This window comes from Camelus ferus, chromosome 27, assembly GCF_009834535.1.
Source record: "Camelus ferus isolate YT-003-E chromosome 27, BCGSAC_Cfer_1.0, whole genome shotgun sequence".
Classification (NCBI taxonomy): domain Eukaryota; kingdom Metazoa; phylum Chordata; class Mammalia; order Artiodactyla; family Camelidae; genus Camelus; species Camelus ferus.
The window spans coordinates 614,806-628,243 of record NC_045722.1 but is presented as its reverse complement, the minus strand read 5'-3'; the positions used below and the strand labels follow the sequence as shown (position 1 = coordinate 628,243).

The window sequence follows — 13,438 nt, the reverse complement described above, 5'->3', positions numbered from 1 at the left end:
GGAGACCACGCTCCACCGGCCTCAGACCACCTGCCGGGACAAGTGATGATGAAGGAGCTGCCCGGCGGGGCTCAGGACGGGGGTCGGGTGGGACAGAGGCACACACGAGACAGATCGCCCTGTGCATCTGCCTGCTCCCCGGGCCCAGGTCGGGGGAGCCTCAGTCGAAGACGCAGCCCCACCCACTTCCCTCAGCACCCGGGAGGAGGGGCTTGTGGAGGTCAAACTCAGTGACCTTGGCGCTGCCTCCATCCCAGGACTGTGGGCTCCCCGGCAGAAACCCCAGGGGCGTGTTTCTCCGATTCATGTTTGGCAGAAGCACTCTTCTGCACAAGCCCCGGAGGAAGCCGTCAGCTGTTCCCCTTTTCCTGACAGACTTCTCTGCACCCCTCGAGCTAGACAGTGGTGACCTTGGGGGCCTGTCCCATTCTCCCCACCGCTGGTATAGTGGAAACTCAAGTGTTAGGCCAGGAAGGGACCCACAATTGTCCTGTCCCCTCGTAAGTAAGGCCCAGAGAGAAGTGAATTGCTTAACGCCACACAGCCCGTCTCCGGGGTCCTGCCGATGCTTTTCCGCCGCCTTTTGTCATTGCCCCCTCCAGCCCTCTTTTCTAAGACTTTCATTGCTTTCCTCCGGCTCTTCCGTGGTGTCCACACCGCCACATGTCTGTCCACTCTGCAGCCCAACAACTCTGTTCAATGACAGTTCTGATTCGGTGAGAGACTGGGGTGTCCTGGGGGCCTGGCAGCCCCTGCCCACCATCCTTTGTGTCACCGTGGGCCCCAGCCCTCCTCCCAGGAGAGCCCCTGCCCAGCGCTGGGCCTGGCTGAGGACTGGGAGCACGTGCCGCCCCTGGTTCCGGGCTCAGACGGTCCACCTCACTGTGTGTCTTCCCCGTGACACCAGCTGCGTGACCTGGAGTGCGTCACACTGTGGACCTGGCTGCTCTTCCCGAAGACGGGAATAAGTAGAACACACCACGGGGAGCTGCCGTGAGGCTCAGAGGAGCCAAGCAGACGGAAGGCGCTTTGTAAACGAAGCATCATTTCAGGCATGTCCTAAACACGGGTGGCCTCCAGACCTCACACAGGGCTGGGCACACAGCAGACGCCCGCCAAGCAGCTGCAGAGCGGGGTCTCAACTGGGATGGTTCTGAGCCCCCAGGGGACGTGGGGTGGCATCTGGAGACACTTCTGTCTATCACGACCGGGTAGGGGCTGCGTGGCTCTGACCAGGTGCAGGCCAGGGAGGCTGCCAAACAGCTCAGCGGTGCCCAGGACAGCCAGCACAGCAAAGCACGGCCCAGCCCCAGATGTCAACAGTGCTGAGGCTCAGCTCTGCTGCAGGGAGATGACAGTGTGCAACTGTACCTGTAGATACGGACGCGGTTTGTCGTTCCAAAAAAGCCAAGGAGCTGTGGGCGGGGAGTTAACCACCAAGATACCACGGTGACCAAGAGCAAGGGCCGCCCAGGCTAAGTGAGATGGTCACGTCCAGGTCTGGTAAGTTGAAAACACTTTATTTCAATTCTGTCCTCGGGAGGCAGCATAAATAGTCACAGAGGACCACAAAGTTCAGTGGGGAAGAAAAAAGCTTCGGGCGCGCGGGGGGAGGAGGTGACAGCTGACGTAGCCTAGCTGCGGGGCTGGGGTGAGGCGGTGGAGGGCTCTTGGCGGAGAAGCCCAAGGGGCTGGGGGGCGTTCCCCGCCCAGGCTGCCTCGGGGGCTCCGGGAACCCAGCCTTGTGGATGGATGTCCTGCAGGGCGGCCACCAGACAAGCGGGTGTGGAGCATAATGCGTCTGGAAGGTCCAGGCTAATGAGAGAGAAGGGTGAACACCCATCCCCTGGCCCGCAGGCCAGGCCTCACCCCCAAACTGTGAGTTTTCTGAGAACAGTGTTCATGGACTCTGTGGGTAGTGAGAAGTGAAGGGTGAAAGGACGGGGAAAAAAAAAAGAAAATTGCAGAAGACCAAGTGAAATGTGGCATCTCCCAGGATCCTATGACCTCGGGCCTCAGTTTCCTCATCTGCAAAGTGGGGAGAATGCGCCCCAACTCCAGGAACAGAGGTGAGGCTCAAATGGGATCCTATGTGTCGCAGAACTGTGCAAACTTTAAAGTGCTGTGCTGACGTGGGGCTGTGGTCGTCCTATAAGCGTAAGGCTGCACGTGGCTGAGAGCAGGGTGAGAGGCCCCTGCGCCGCCGTCCCCTGCTCAGCCTCGCCTTCCAGGAGGAAGAGGCCTCATCTCAGAGGGAGTCCCCGGGGGGCCGGGGGGGGTGCAGGGGCACCAAGGGCAGTGTGACACGTTGGCACTACTGGCATTGGCAGGCGGTCCTCCTCCTCCAGAGACCCGGGCCCTGGAGGACTGGCATCTTGATACAACAGGAAGGGCCAGGGCCCCAGGTCCTGGACACCAGCGGCCCTGGTCCTGAGCCCACTGTGACCTGCTGGGTGACTCAGTCTCTTCCCCATTGCTTTCCTCAGTTCTGTCATTTGTAAAACGGGGACAGTATTCCCTACCCTGCCTACCTCAGAAAGTAAATGGGGAAAGGGTGTGGCCAGAGCTTTGAACAGCATCAGGGGAAGGCAAGGGGTCATTATGGCCTTGGTGAGCGATCCTCATAATTCCCTGAAGACAAGAGAGAGGGGCAAGAGACAGAGCGGAGCTGGGCCGCTCGCAACCTCGCCAGGTGAGTCAGGCGTCCAGGGCTGCCGGGAAGAGAGGGGGCAGGGGTGGGGGAGGACCGCAGGTGCCCGCGATCCAGCCCTTGCTGCGTGTCACTGGGACGCTGTGAGCCCAGCAGGGAGTGCTGAGATGTCCTGGCAGCCCCTTGGCAGGGGAGAAGTTCAGCTTCCAGGTCCACTGGAGTCTTGGCTTCCCCTCTGCTCCTTGGTCCACTGAGGGCACCCCTCGGGGCGTCTGTGGTCTCCGCCCGGCTGGGGGGACGCCAGGGCTCCTGGGGTGGCAGGGGAAGGGGCTGCCAGCACGGGTCTCCAGGAGAGGCTGGGGACTTGAGTGCAAGAGGTCGAGAGGTCAGAGGTCAGCTTCCAGTTCTCAGGCGGCAGGTGGGCCCTCAGCTCTCCCCCCGCTCCAGCCCCGGCTCGTCGCTGGGCTCAGGGATGAGGGAGGACCAAGGACGGGAGGCGGGCCTGGGAGGCCGCCCCGCGGGGCTAGCAGTTCTTGGGGCTGTTGCGCAAGTTCTTCAGCTCCAGCTGGAGCTGCCGAATGTGGATGTCCTTCTGGGCCAGCTCCTCCTTCAACCTCCGAATCTCATCCTGCTGCCGGAAGAACATTCGGAGGAGCTGGTGGACAGAGGAGGGGGCGGGGGTGAGAGGTGACATCTGGGGGGCAGGGCCCTGCCGCTCCCCCCACCACTGCAGCCGCGACTGCTGATTATCAGGGATTATTGGCTCCGATGTGTCAACGAGGCCTTTTTTAATTCCCAGGGACTGGACGCAGTTACTGAAGGGAAGTTCATACGTGTGTGTGTGTGTGTGTGTGTGTGTGTGTGTGTGTGTGTGTGTGTGTTTTCTTCTTAAAGGTGACTCGGGTCCCTGCGGCTCTGCCTTCTCCAGACTCAGCTCAGGGCTTCTGTCCCTGCCCACCCCCACCCCCACCCGACCCGTGAGGCAAACCCGAGGGAAGCTCTGGCCTATGCAGACGTGGATCTGGGCCACAGAGGCAGGGACGAGTCCACACAGGTCAGTTTTCCAAATGTCCTGAGCTCACCGTTTAGAGGTTCAAACCTAGCGCTTCATTTACCTACCATCTTCCCTGCTGACACAGGACCCTCACAGGCACACCCAAGCTTGTGCCTGGCCTGGCGGGAGCTGGTGTGAGCACAGCCTAGGAGCCTGACAGCCGGGATCCACGTGCAGGCGGGTCCCTGCGGCCACCCCCACTCCGGCCGCGTCAGACCCAGCGCCCGGCTCACGGTGCACATGCCATGAACCCTGGCTGGGCTTGGCTGGGCTGGCCAGGGCTGAGGGTGCAGCTGGAAGGACAGGTCTCTCGGGGGCGTGGACAAGGCCCAGCTCTGGGAGCCCCCGAGGGAGCTGCTTCTTTTCCAAACGGCACAAAGAGTGCTTTCAGTCTCTTCCACAAAAACAGGGAGCTGCCAGCCCCGTCGCTGCTGCCTGGCCGGGGAGGGTCGGGACGCACGAGGCTGGCTTTGCCCTGCGAGCCAGGAGTCGTAACTCCTGGAACACCAAGCAACAGCGACACTCTGAGATGGATTCACGGGGACACGTAACTCCGGGTTAGCGGGGGGCAGGAGCATCACCAGCCCTCCCACAGCCCGGCCTCTGCTTACTGGGGTCAGAGGCGACGGGAGCCAACGGCTGGCCACCTACGGTATCTGTCCCAGAGAGATAAGCGCTTCAGGGCGGAGCCGGCTCAGGGCCTGCCGCCCACTGGAATGCAAGGGTGTCGCGCGTCCAGGGTGTGGGAGGCGGTAACTGACACCCCGTACCTCGTTCTCTGTCCTGGGTGGGACATTCTCTAGCAAATCTATTCCGTTGACCACAACACTCTTCTTTTCTTTGATGGGAGCCTTGAACACCATTCTGGAGGACTTCTTATAGCCTTCTTTCAAGGACATCAGCACGGGGTCTAAGGGAGGAAGGGACACGTTCGCACTGACAATTCGAGGGACGGCCAGGTGGCAGTGGCTCTCATTTACATGTGCCTGGACGTCGCGCGAGCATGGGGGCAGGCTCATCGAGGAGGCCATGCGAGGGGAAGGAGCGAGCTGCACCGAGGGCCAAGGCTGTGGCCCCGAGCCTCTTCCGGGAAGCCCACCCACGCGGTACCTCGGTTGATGCCTCCCAGCCACTCGTCGGGGGTCAGAGCTGGCTCGGTGCCTGGCGTCATGGGGTAAATGTCTTCCTGGTAGGAATCCGACTGCAGCGGGGAGAGCAGAGAGTGGACAGATGGGAGCTTCTGAGAAACCCCTGCTCCCCAGGCAGACTCTCCTCGCTGACCTCCAGCCACGCCACCTGCCCTCCAGCCTCCAAGCTTCCCGCTTGGTGCCCACCTTGCCTTCCTTAGCAAGCCAAGCTCTCCTCACCAGGGAGCGCCCCCCACCCACCACCCCAGACTGGGCCTGAAGACCCCAATCCGCAGGGCTCCTTTTGGGCTCTGCCAGGCCGATGGTCAGTGGTGGGCAGGCCAGCCCAGCCCCACTCACCCTCCGTGGCACGATCATGGAGATGGGCTCGATCAGGCCCTTGAGAGTCACCAGCTTGTAGAAGCGGAACACCTCGCAGGCAGTCACGTCCAGCCCGTGCTTGGGCATCACCCCTGTGGACAGGCACACGCGGCTGCGGGGGCCGGGGAACCCCTCCCCAACCCCCCTGCCTGATGACCTCGGCCAGGGGAAAGGCCCAGGAGGAGGGCACTAGGGTTGGAGGGCAGGAGGCGGGCCGGGGGCTTCCTGAGTCAGGCCCTGTCTCTGGGTGGTGACTTCTCAAATGCGTCCCGTGGGCCAGCCCGGCCTCACGCAGGGTCGCACGGCAGAACCCGGCCTCTGAGAGCCGGAAGGGGCCGCAGGACTATCTGAATTGAATGTGCTCTTCTTACATGTGAGACTTCTGAGGGTCAGAGGGGCAGGGGCTTGCCTGAGGGCGCAGAGCGTTGTCGCTGTCTGAGCCACATCACCTTCTGAAATGAACTGGTTTCTCAAAGCCTGTGTCCCCCGTCCGGAGAAGGAGGGAGGAAGCGTTCCTCGTGCACCCCTGAGGTTTACGTGCAGCCTGAGGTGGCAACTTCCTCATGCGCTTCTATGACCGACACGCGTGCGTGAGAGCAGGTACCGTCTGAGTGTGCACGAGACACAAGCCCCTCACAGCTGCGTCTCTGAGCACCTACAGATTGTTCCACTGCAGGGAACAGCGCAGCGTGGTGTTAGGAGCACAGGCCTTGTGTGGGACAGAACCCTGGGCTTGAATCCTGACTCTGCCCTCCTTCCGGCTGTGGGTCCTTGGGTAAATCACTGCCCCCCTGAGCTGAGAGGAGCCCAGTGGGGGCTCCTCAGGAGACGGTCAGGGGGCTGAGTGTGAAGATGCTTGTCAACTGCCGGGACCACGATGAGGACAGATAACGTTAGTTTTTCCTCCATGATGTGAGTATAAGTTAGGGTCCCCCTCTCCGGCTGGCTCTTCCAGATAAGGGAGTCCCACGGCATCGTGGTACCAAGGGGGACCTGAAACTAGCAGACCTGGGTTTGAGTCTGGGCTTTGCCACTGAGGAGCTGCGGGACCTGCCTGGGGTGAGTCGGGCAGCCCCTCTGAATCTACGAAAAACGTCTAGCTGGTGGCAGACACTCAACAGCGACCACAGGTGAGAGGACGGGGAGAAGCGGTTCGCCCGGCCCTCCCCCACCCCCACCCCATCTCCCTGGGTCCTGCTGACCCTGCCTTCTAAGCACCCCCGGAGTCTTCCTCTCGTCTTCCCCGCCACGCCGCCCCCAGCCACGACCCTCTCACGCCTAGATAGCCGGTGGCCTCCTGCCCCGGCTCTGCTTTCCCCCTGCCCCTTCGAAGTCCATTCTCCCAAATCCACTCTCCCTGCAGGAGCCAGAGCCATCTTAAACTGACCTGTCAGATCAGGTCCCCGTGTCCCATCTCCACCCACCCACCCACCCAAGACAAAGGAAGCCCCGTGCTGAGTTCCCAGCAAAACCCCAGCGCCGCCCCCCGTGTGGCGGCAGCAGTGTAGTCAGGAGAGGCGCGCCCCTCCAGCGCGGCCGGGCGTCGGCCGGGCCGGTGGGGGTCTGGCTAGGACAAGAGGTGGAGGAGGGAGGACGCTGCCCCCTTCTCCGGCCTCACGTGTGAGCTGGGACAGCTCATCTCATCACCTGCCCTCGGCCTGGAGTCACACCATCGGCCCCCCTGGGTCTCAGGCCTTCAGACTTGGACTGAGTGACACTGCGGGCTCTGCTGGGGCTCTCGCCGGCAGACAGCAGATCACGGGACTTCACAGCCTCCATAATCCCGTGGGCCAAATCCTCGTAAGTCCCCTCTTATAAATATATTTGGTTTCTCTGAGAACTCTAATGCACCCTGTCTAACGTGCCCCATGCGACCTGGCCCCGGCCCGGCCTCCACCCAAACCCTCTGACCCCTTCCCCGTCTTCCACACGCTGCAAAGCCGACTCTGCGCATAGCCACCCCTACCCCTTCTGCTCCTGGCACAGGCCAGGCTCATTCTGGCCTGAGGGCCTTTGCACCAGCTGGCACTACTCTTCGCCTTCCTGCCTTCCAGGTCGTAGTTTGCAATGTCTCCTCCACAGCAAGGCTTCCCAGCCACCTGGCCTGGCCCAGCTCCCAGTTCCCCCTGTCCTATCACCCACGGGGTGATTGTCTTCTTAGAACTCACTACCATCCAGTATTTTCCTTCCTTATTTGTTCATCGTCTGTCTGCCCTCAGAGGGATGTGAGTGAGGCCGTGTTCTCTCTCGTTTATCACTGTACCCTAGGACTAGCTGGTTCCCAGTAAAGGTTTGTTGAATGACTATGTGCAGGAGCAGGAGGAGCCAGGTGCTCTGCCAGGTGCTGTGTACACATGGTCTCTGAGGTTTACAACAGCCCTCCAAGGCAGGGCTATTGATTATCCCCACTTTACAGAGGAGGAAACTGAGACTCAGGGGGTTATGGGCACAGATGAACCAGAATATAAACCTGGCTGGGCTCCAAAGTCCAGGCTGCTTGTTACAGTATCTGATGGCAGGGCGACAGTGAGGGAGGTGGGGAAGGCCGAGCACGGGGGAAGGGTCATCCCAGCGGGATGGTCACTAGGACCTCAGGTGTATCTCCGGGCCTCCACTTTGCTGCTGGTCACTGAGGGGGGCCCTTGGGGCCCTCCAGCCCTGCGATCTCTGCAGCTGGCCCTCAGGCCCTGTCCATGATACCAGATCCTCAGAGGGACCAAGCCAGACTCAGTTCTAAGGAGAGGAGGGAACAGAACCCCTGAAGAGATTTCCACTCAGTGATTTGGACCCCAAACGGGAGACAGCGGGATCGTACGCACCGCCAGCGTTGGTCAGCGGGCTAGACTGCCCCGTGAGGCTCAGTGGTGGGAGAGGGTGGGGCGCGGGGACCGGCTCCCTGCACCCGCCAACCTGGAGCCCTCTCGAGGGTTCGCCTGGGAACTTGGGAGCTGGGGGTGCAAGGACAGAGCTGTTTCCGGACCCTGGGGGTCCTGGCTTCCCCGAGGCTTCAAGGAGGGGCCTGGGTCTGGACCCCTGATCTGACCTTGAGTTACTGAACCACCTCCCACGATGTCAGAACCACGGCGGGCTTCAGCCTCCCTGTCTGTCAGGGGAAGGAAGGCGCCGTGCACACCCCTGCAGGCTGCTGACCACAGAGAAGCCGGGGGACGCCAGGCGCCGAGGACTGAGGCAGCCGGCCAGGCGGGCGGTGGTGGGCTGGCGACCTTCACAGGGCAGCGCCTGACTTGCTGGTAGGGCCTCTCCTGACTTGCCCTGAGCTGTGGCCTTCCAAGCCTGATTTCTCATTCAAGGGTGGGGGAAGTGACCCAAGAGCCAAGCGTCCAGTGTCTCCTTCCACAGCCTAAGGGCCGCGGCAGCCCCTGGCGCCTTACCCAGGCCTTTCTGCGGGGCTGGGGAGCGGAACTCCATGAGGTAACTCAGGTAGGGCTTCTCCGTGCTGATCTCGTAGTACCGGATGTTTCCATCGCCCTGGGGGCCGGGAGGGAGGCGGTGAGGGAGGCAGAGGGGCCGGGGCAGGCTGGGCAGGCCCTGTCCACTGGCTGCTGAGAAGAGGCTCCGTGTGTCTCGGGGCGGGGGTCGAAAAGCAGGGAGACTTGGCCTCCAGCCCCCGGGCGGGCCTGCCTCAGGGACTTGCTAGGGGAGGTGGGCTGGAGGTGGAGCGGGGTGTGTGCACGCGTGTTGCGTGTGTGCGCACACATGGGCACACAGACAACCTTTCTGACAAACAGGATCTCCTGGCCGGTGCCTCAGGCTCCATCACTAGTCACTCCAGGCTCTGACCTTATTCCCACTTAAAACCCCACCCCAGTTCGCTGCTGAAGGAATTCTGTGATTGACCCTTCAGGAGAATGTGTCCGACTTGAGAAGAGGGTGAGACCTTGGTTGGGCCGGAGGAAGACCAGAGAGGTTAGGCTGGTTCTTCTCGGGGGCAGGGGTCTCCCGCAAGCTGCCCCGTCCCTCCCCGAACTCCACTACCTTTCCAGCCAGGTAGAGCATGTGGGTGTCCGCGTCGTAGAAGGGGAACAGGAGGCCGGAGAGCCCATCGATCTCCTCCTCGATCAGCGGCATGGAGAGGTCCTCCTGCGGGGTCGGGGGGCAGCATCAGCCCGCGTCCAGGCAGGCCAGCGCCTCGCCCTCTCCAGTCCCAGCCAAGCCCTGGGAGCTACAGCCTTTCAGGTTGCCACCCGCCCGCCTGCCGCTGACCTGGTCCCAGAGGGCGATCTGCCTCGTGTTCCACCGGGAGACCCCCGTCGTGAGCAGCCGCTTCATGTTCCCCAGGAAGACCACTCGGTTCACTCTGTGGTTTTTGCAGTTCGCCTCCTGGCAGGGACAGAGGGCCAGTGAGCTGGGCCCCAGGCACGCGGGTGCCGGGGCGGGCTGCCCTGCGGCCCCCAGGGGGACATTCACGTCCCAATCCCTGGAACCTGCGAATGCTTCCTTGTTTGGAAGAGGGTCTTTGGAGACGTGATTTTAGTTTAAGGGCCTTGAGATGGAGAGACTCCCCTGCATCAGCCAAGGGGCCGTAAACACCATCACGAGTGTCCTTACTGAGGAGAGAGGCAAAGGGAAATGCCAGGGATGCCGAAAGGAGAAGCTGGTGCAACCGCAGAGGAGAGGCTGGAGTGGTGGGGCCACAAGCCCTGGAAGCCACGGGAAGCTGGAGGAGGCAAGGAAGGGAAGGCCCCTCCCGAGAGCCTCCGCGGGGGTGCGGACCTGCTCACAGCTCGACGTCGGACCTTCCACCCCCAGAGCCACGAGAGGATCCGCTGCCGCTGCTATCGGGCCCAGAGCGGGTGGGGACAGGGAAGCCGGGGGCTAACGTGGACCACGTCCCAGGCAGGGCCTTGTGGGGCAGGGGACCAGGAGCTCCCACCCAGGCATCTCTTACTAGCTGGCACAACACCACCTCCTGCCAGCACTCCCTGAGGCTCAGGAGGCCGGGGCTCACGCTGGTTCACTGCTGGTGACTCGCTGCACCGGGGGCTCCTTCGAGCTGGGCCGCCCTCTGCCTCTCGGCTCACAACACCTCCTTTTCCTCCTAACATGCGGGGTCCTTGGTTGGCCAGGACGAGTCAGCATTAGGTAGAAACCCGAGGCTGGCGGAGCAGTGCAAAGACCCAGGCTGGCATCGCTTGCTCTGGGATTTTAGTGCCAAGTTCTGCTAAAAAGGTCCAGCCCTGCAGGAGACCCTCACCCTCTCCGGGTGTGTGTCCACGCCTGTGAGATGAGGTTGGGGTCTCTGCTCTCTTACATCTTTTCTGCTCGGCGTCCGGCTCTGGGGTCCAACTGGCTGCGTGCGGTATCTAGCTCCTCCTGTAACTGTGAGAGTCGAGTCTGCCCCTCTCCAAGGCCCAGCGTCCCCACGTGGGAAATGGGACCAGTAACAGCAGCCGCCTCAGAGGATTGCGATGGCATTAAGCGAGGTGACGACGTGGAGCCCTGGGCCTGGTGCACACCACCCGGCGAGCTCAGAGTGGGCGGCGGTTAATACCAGTGGACGGTGGTTAACACTAACCCCACGATGACTACCATCGGCAGGACTAGCCTAGAGGGCCTTCTGGTCCTGCAATGCTGGCTTCTTCCACGATAAACACAACCAGGTCACGCACCGATCTTTTCTTGTGTCAGGAGGTAAACCTCGGATTTCAACCAGATTTTCCATCCCATCTACACCCGTGACTGGCACGCAGCAGGTGCTCAAGAAATGTGAATTTCTTATTCCCAAATGGCAGCTAATCACTTCCTCATAGTCAAGTCCCAGGAGACTCAAAGACCGATCCTGGAGCAAGTCCGCCCTCCTCCTCCCCACGGGGAGCCGTCCCTCGGGCTGGCACCCTGCACCACTTCCGCCAGGCTCGTCCCACACAGGTGGCTGGGCAGTGAGTCCCAAGTCCCCTCCTCCTGTGCCCACGAGGGTCAACACGCAGGGATTCCTGCACTGAAGGGGGTCATCAGTTTGACCCCTCTGGGGCAAGCAGCCAAACCGCATCGGGGGAGAAGGGTGCAGTCAGTGGGGACGAGAAAGGGTTCTGAGGTCTCTCCCCACTTAGAACAAGGCAGGGTTCCTACGAGCTGGAAGGGCCCAGAACAGACAGGCTGGTCCCAGGAGGTGCAGGTCAGGTGCACGGGAGAGGGGAGCTGGCACACCCTTGCCCTCAGGGCTGGCTGACAGCGGAGCCCCAGGCCCCAATACCCCTTGACAAGCTGTGGGGCTTCACCTGCAGCACGCGGCCCGAGCGGGGCTCGATTACGCGCAGTTTCTTGTCCTTGCACGTGGTGGTGAGCAGGCTGCCGTCAGTGTTGAAGGACATGCAGAGGATCACGTCCGAGTGGCAGTCGATCATCTTCACAGGCTCGCCCACGTCTAGGTTCCAGATGAGGACCTGGGAGGGCGGACAAGCAGGAGGCGGGCTCAGCCCTGCACTGCTGGCACAGGCGTCTGTCCCCAGCCACACCTGATGGCCCTGGGGAGGTGTGCCATGCAGGGCTGGCTGTGCCGGGAGGCAGGACAAGGTCGCTGGGCCCTATCTGAGAGGCTGGTGCGTCCCTGTCACACAAATCCACCGCTGTCCTTGGGCAGATCCCAGCCCCAGCCTGAGCTCCACTTCTGCTACCAGCCAAGAGGGTAAGTCCTCCTGGCCAGGGGGCTGGCACGCCTCTCCAGGGCATGCCCGGCTGGGGCGCCCTTCCCTTCCCTCCAGTAGCTTTGGGTGCTCCTTTTTCCTACCAGGAGGGCAGTGGTCGCATCTCGATTAAGAAGTGGTCAGGCAGAGAGTGTGGGCATGGGGCGGGCACTCTCCCAGGGACCAGCGCCAGGAGAGGGCGGCAAAGGTGCCTCCGGCTGCTGTGGACCCCAGGGACAACGGGCGCACAGCAGACGCCCAGCCAAGTGCTGACTGGGTGGATGAGTGACCACGGATGGATGTAATGGTGTTGGCTACCGTGCTTGGGAGTAGCCTCCAGGCCCACGCAGACGCCCTTCTCTCCCCGCGCTCCCCTCTGGGCTGGCTCTGGCCACAGCTGCCCGTCGCGGCTCACCTTGTAGTCATAGCCGGCGCTGAACAGGACGTTGTTGGCGGTGGGGTGCCACTCCACCAGCCCCACGCGCCGGCTGTGTCCGTGCAGCTCCAGCAGCGCCTCCGTCATGTTCCGCTTCAGCCCGCCCTCGGGGACCTCCCAGATCCGCACCTGCAGAGGGGGCGGGGCCTCGGCTAGTGGGCAGGGCCGGGACAAGCCTCTGCCGCCCTCTTCCTGGGACCCCAGGCTTTCGCATCTGCCTAGTAAGGCCCCTCATGGCCAGGGGCGGGGCAGGGCCCGGCTGAGGGGTGGGTTCCAGGGCGAGGTTAGAGAGGAAAGAGACCATCTCCTCTGTGCCTTGGGGAGGGCCTTCTGCAGCGAAGTCTCTGCAGACCTCGACAACTGTTAATACTGGCGTGTTGTTACTGTTACGGTCTAGCGAGGCCCAGAGGACCACACAGTGGGCAGATTTTAGCAAGCACTGCATTAAAAGTCTGTCCCTGCCTCCCTTCCCACACCCTTCTAACAGTGCCTTCAGCCCCAGCGCCTGTTTGCTCCACATGGCCCTGTTCCTCACCCTGCCTCACACCCAGGATGGACTCCTGAGCAGAGGGAAACCCAGAGTCTCCCCTGAAAGATGAAGAACGAGGGGCAGACTGCTGAGTGCTGGAGCCTGAGCCGAAAGGATGCAGGGCCTGGATGCAGCTCTTCTCAGTCTTATAGCCGCTGACAAAGAAGCAGGGGGATGTAGAGAGAAGCAGAGAGGAGACCACACGGCCCCAGAGAGGGAGAAGCTGCGCCGTTTCTCTGCCATCTCTGAGTAACCCCCGATTGTTTTCATTAATGCTGGCGGGCTTCTGTTTCTCAAGCCAAACATACTCCGGACAGTTTCAACTGTTTCATCTGTAAGAGGGGAGGGGGAATGCCTGCCTGCCTTGGTCACTGGTAGAATAAAACACTGGTTGTACATACGACCCAGCAGTCCCACCCTGGGGCACATGTCCAGAGGAGAGTCTAATTTGCAAAGACACCTGCACCCCGATGTTCACAGCAGCACCACTGACAACAGCCAAGACATGGAAGCAGCCTAAGTGTCTATTGACTGATGACTGGATAAAGAAGTTGTGGTATATTTTTATACACACCACACACACACACAATGGAATATGACTCAGCCATAAAAAAAGA

General features: G+C 61.7%; 1 protein-coding gene across 7 annotated transcripts in view; it reads right to left on the bottom strand.

The window, feature by feature from the left end:
• Positions 1–1,499: 1,499 nt before the first annotated feature.
• CORO2B (coronin 2B) overlaps positions 1,500–13,438 on the bottom strand; it is a 100,362-nt gene continuing 88,423 nt past the window's right edge. For 6 of the 7 annotated variants that reach the window (XM_014552258.2, XM_032469136.1, XM_014552253.2 and 3 more), the window contains 9 exons: positions 12,272–12,421; positions 11,452–11,616; positions 9,437–9,553; positions 9,209–9,313; positions 8,605–8,701; positions 5,192–5,304; positions 4,815–4,905; positions 4,475–4,614; positions 1,500–3,305 (listed from right to left, as the gene is read on the bottom strand). In XM_014552258.2, the coding sequence (XP_014407744.1) occupies positions 3,174–3,305; positions 4,475–4,614; positions 4,815–4,905; positions 5,192–5,304; positions 8,605–8,701; positions 9,209–9,313; positions 9,437–9,553; positions 11,452–11,616; positions 12,272–12,421 (1,110 nt within the window). In that variant the 3' untranslated portion in view covers positions 1,500–3,173. Of the gene's footprint in view, positions 3,306–3,623; positions 4,361–4,474; positions 4,615–4,814; positions 4,906–5,191; positions 5,305–8,604; positions 8,702–9,208; positions 9,314–9,436; positions 9,554–11,451; positions 11,617–12,271; positions 12,422–13,438 lie in introns of those variants that run through there. The other variant, XM_032469137.1, reaches the window with a different exon arrangement.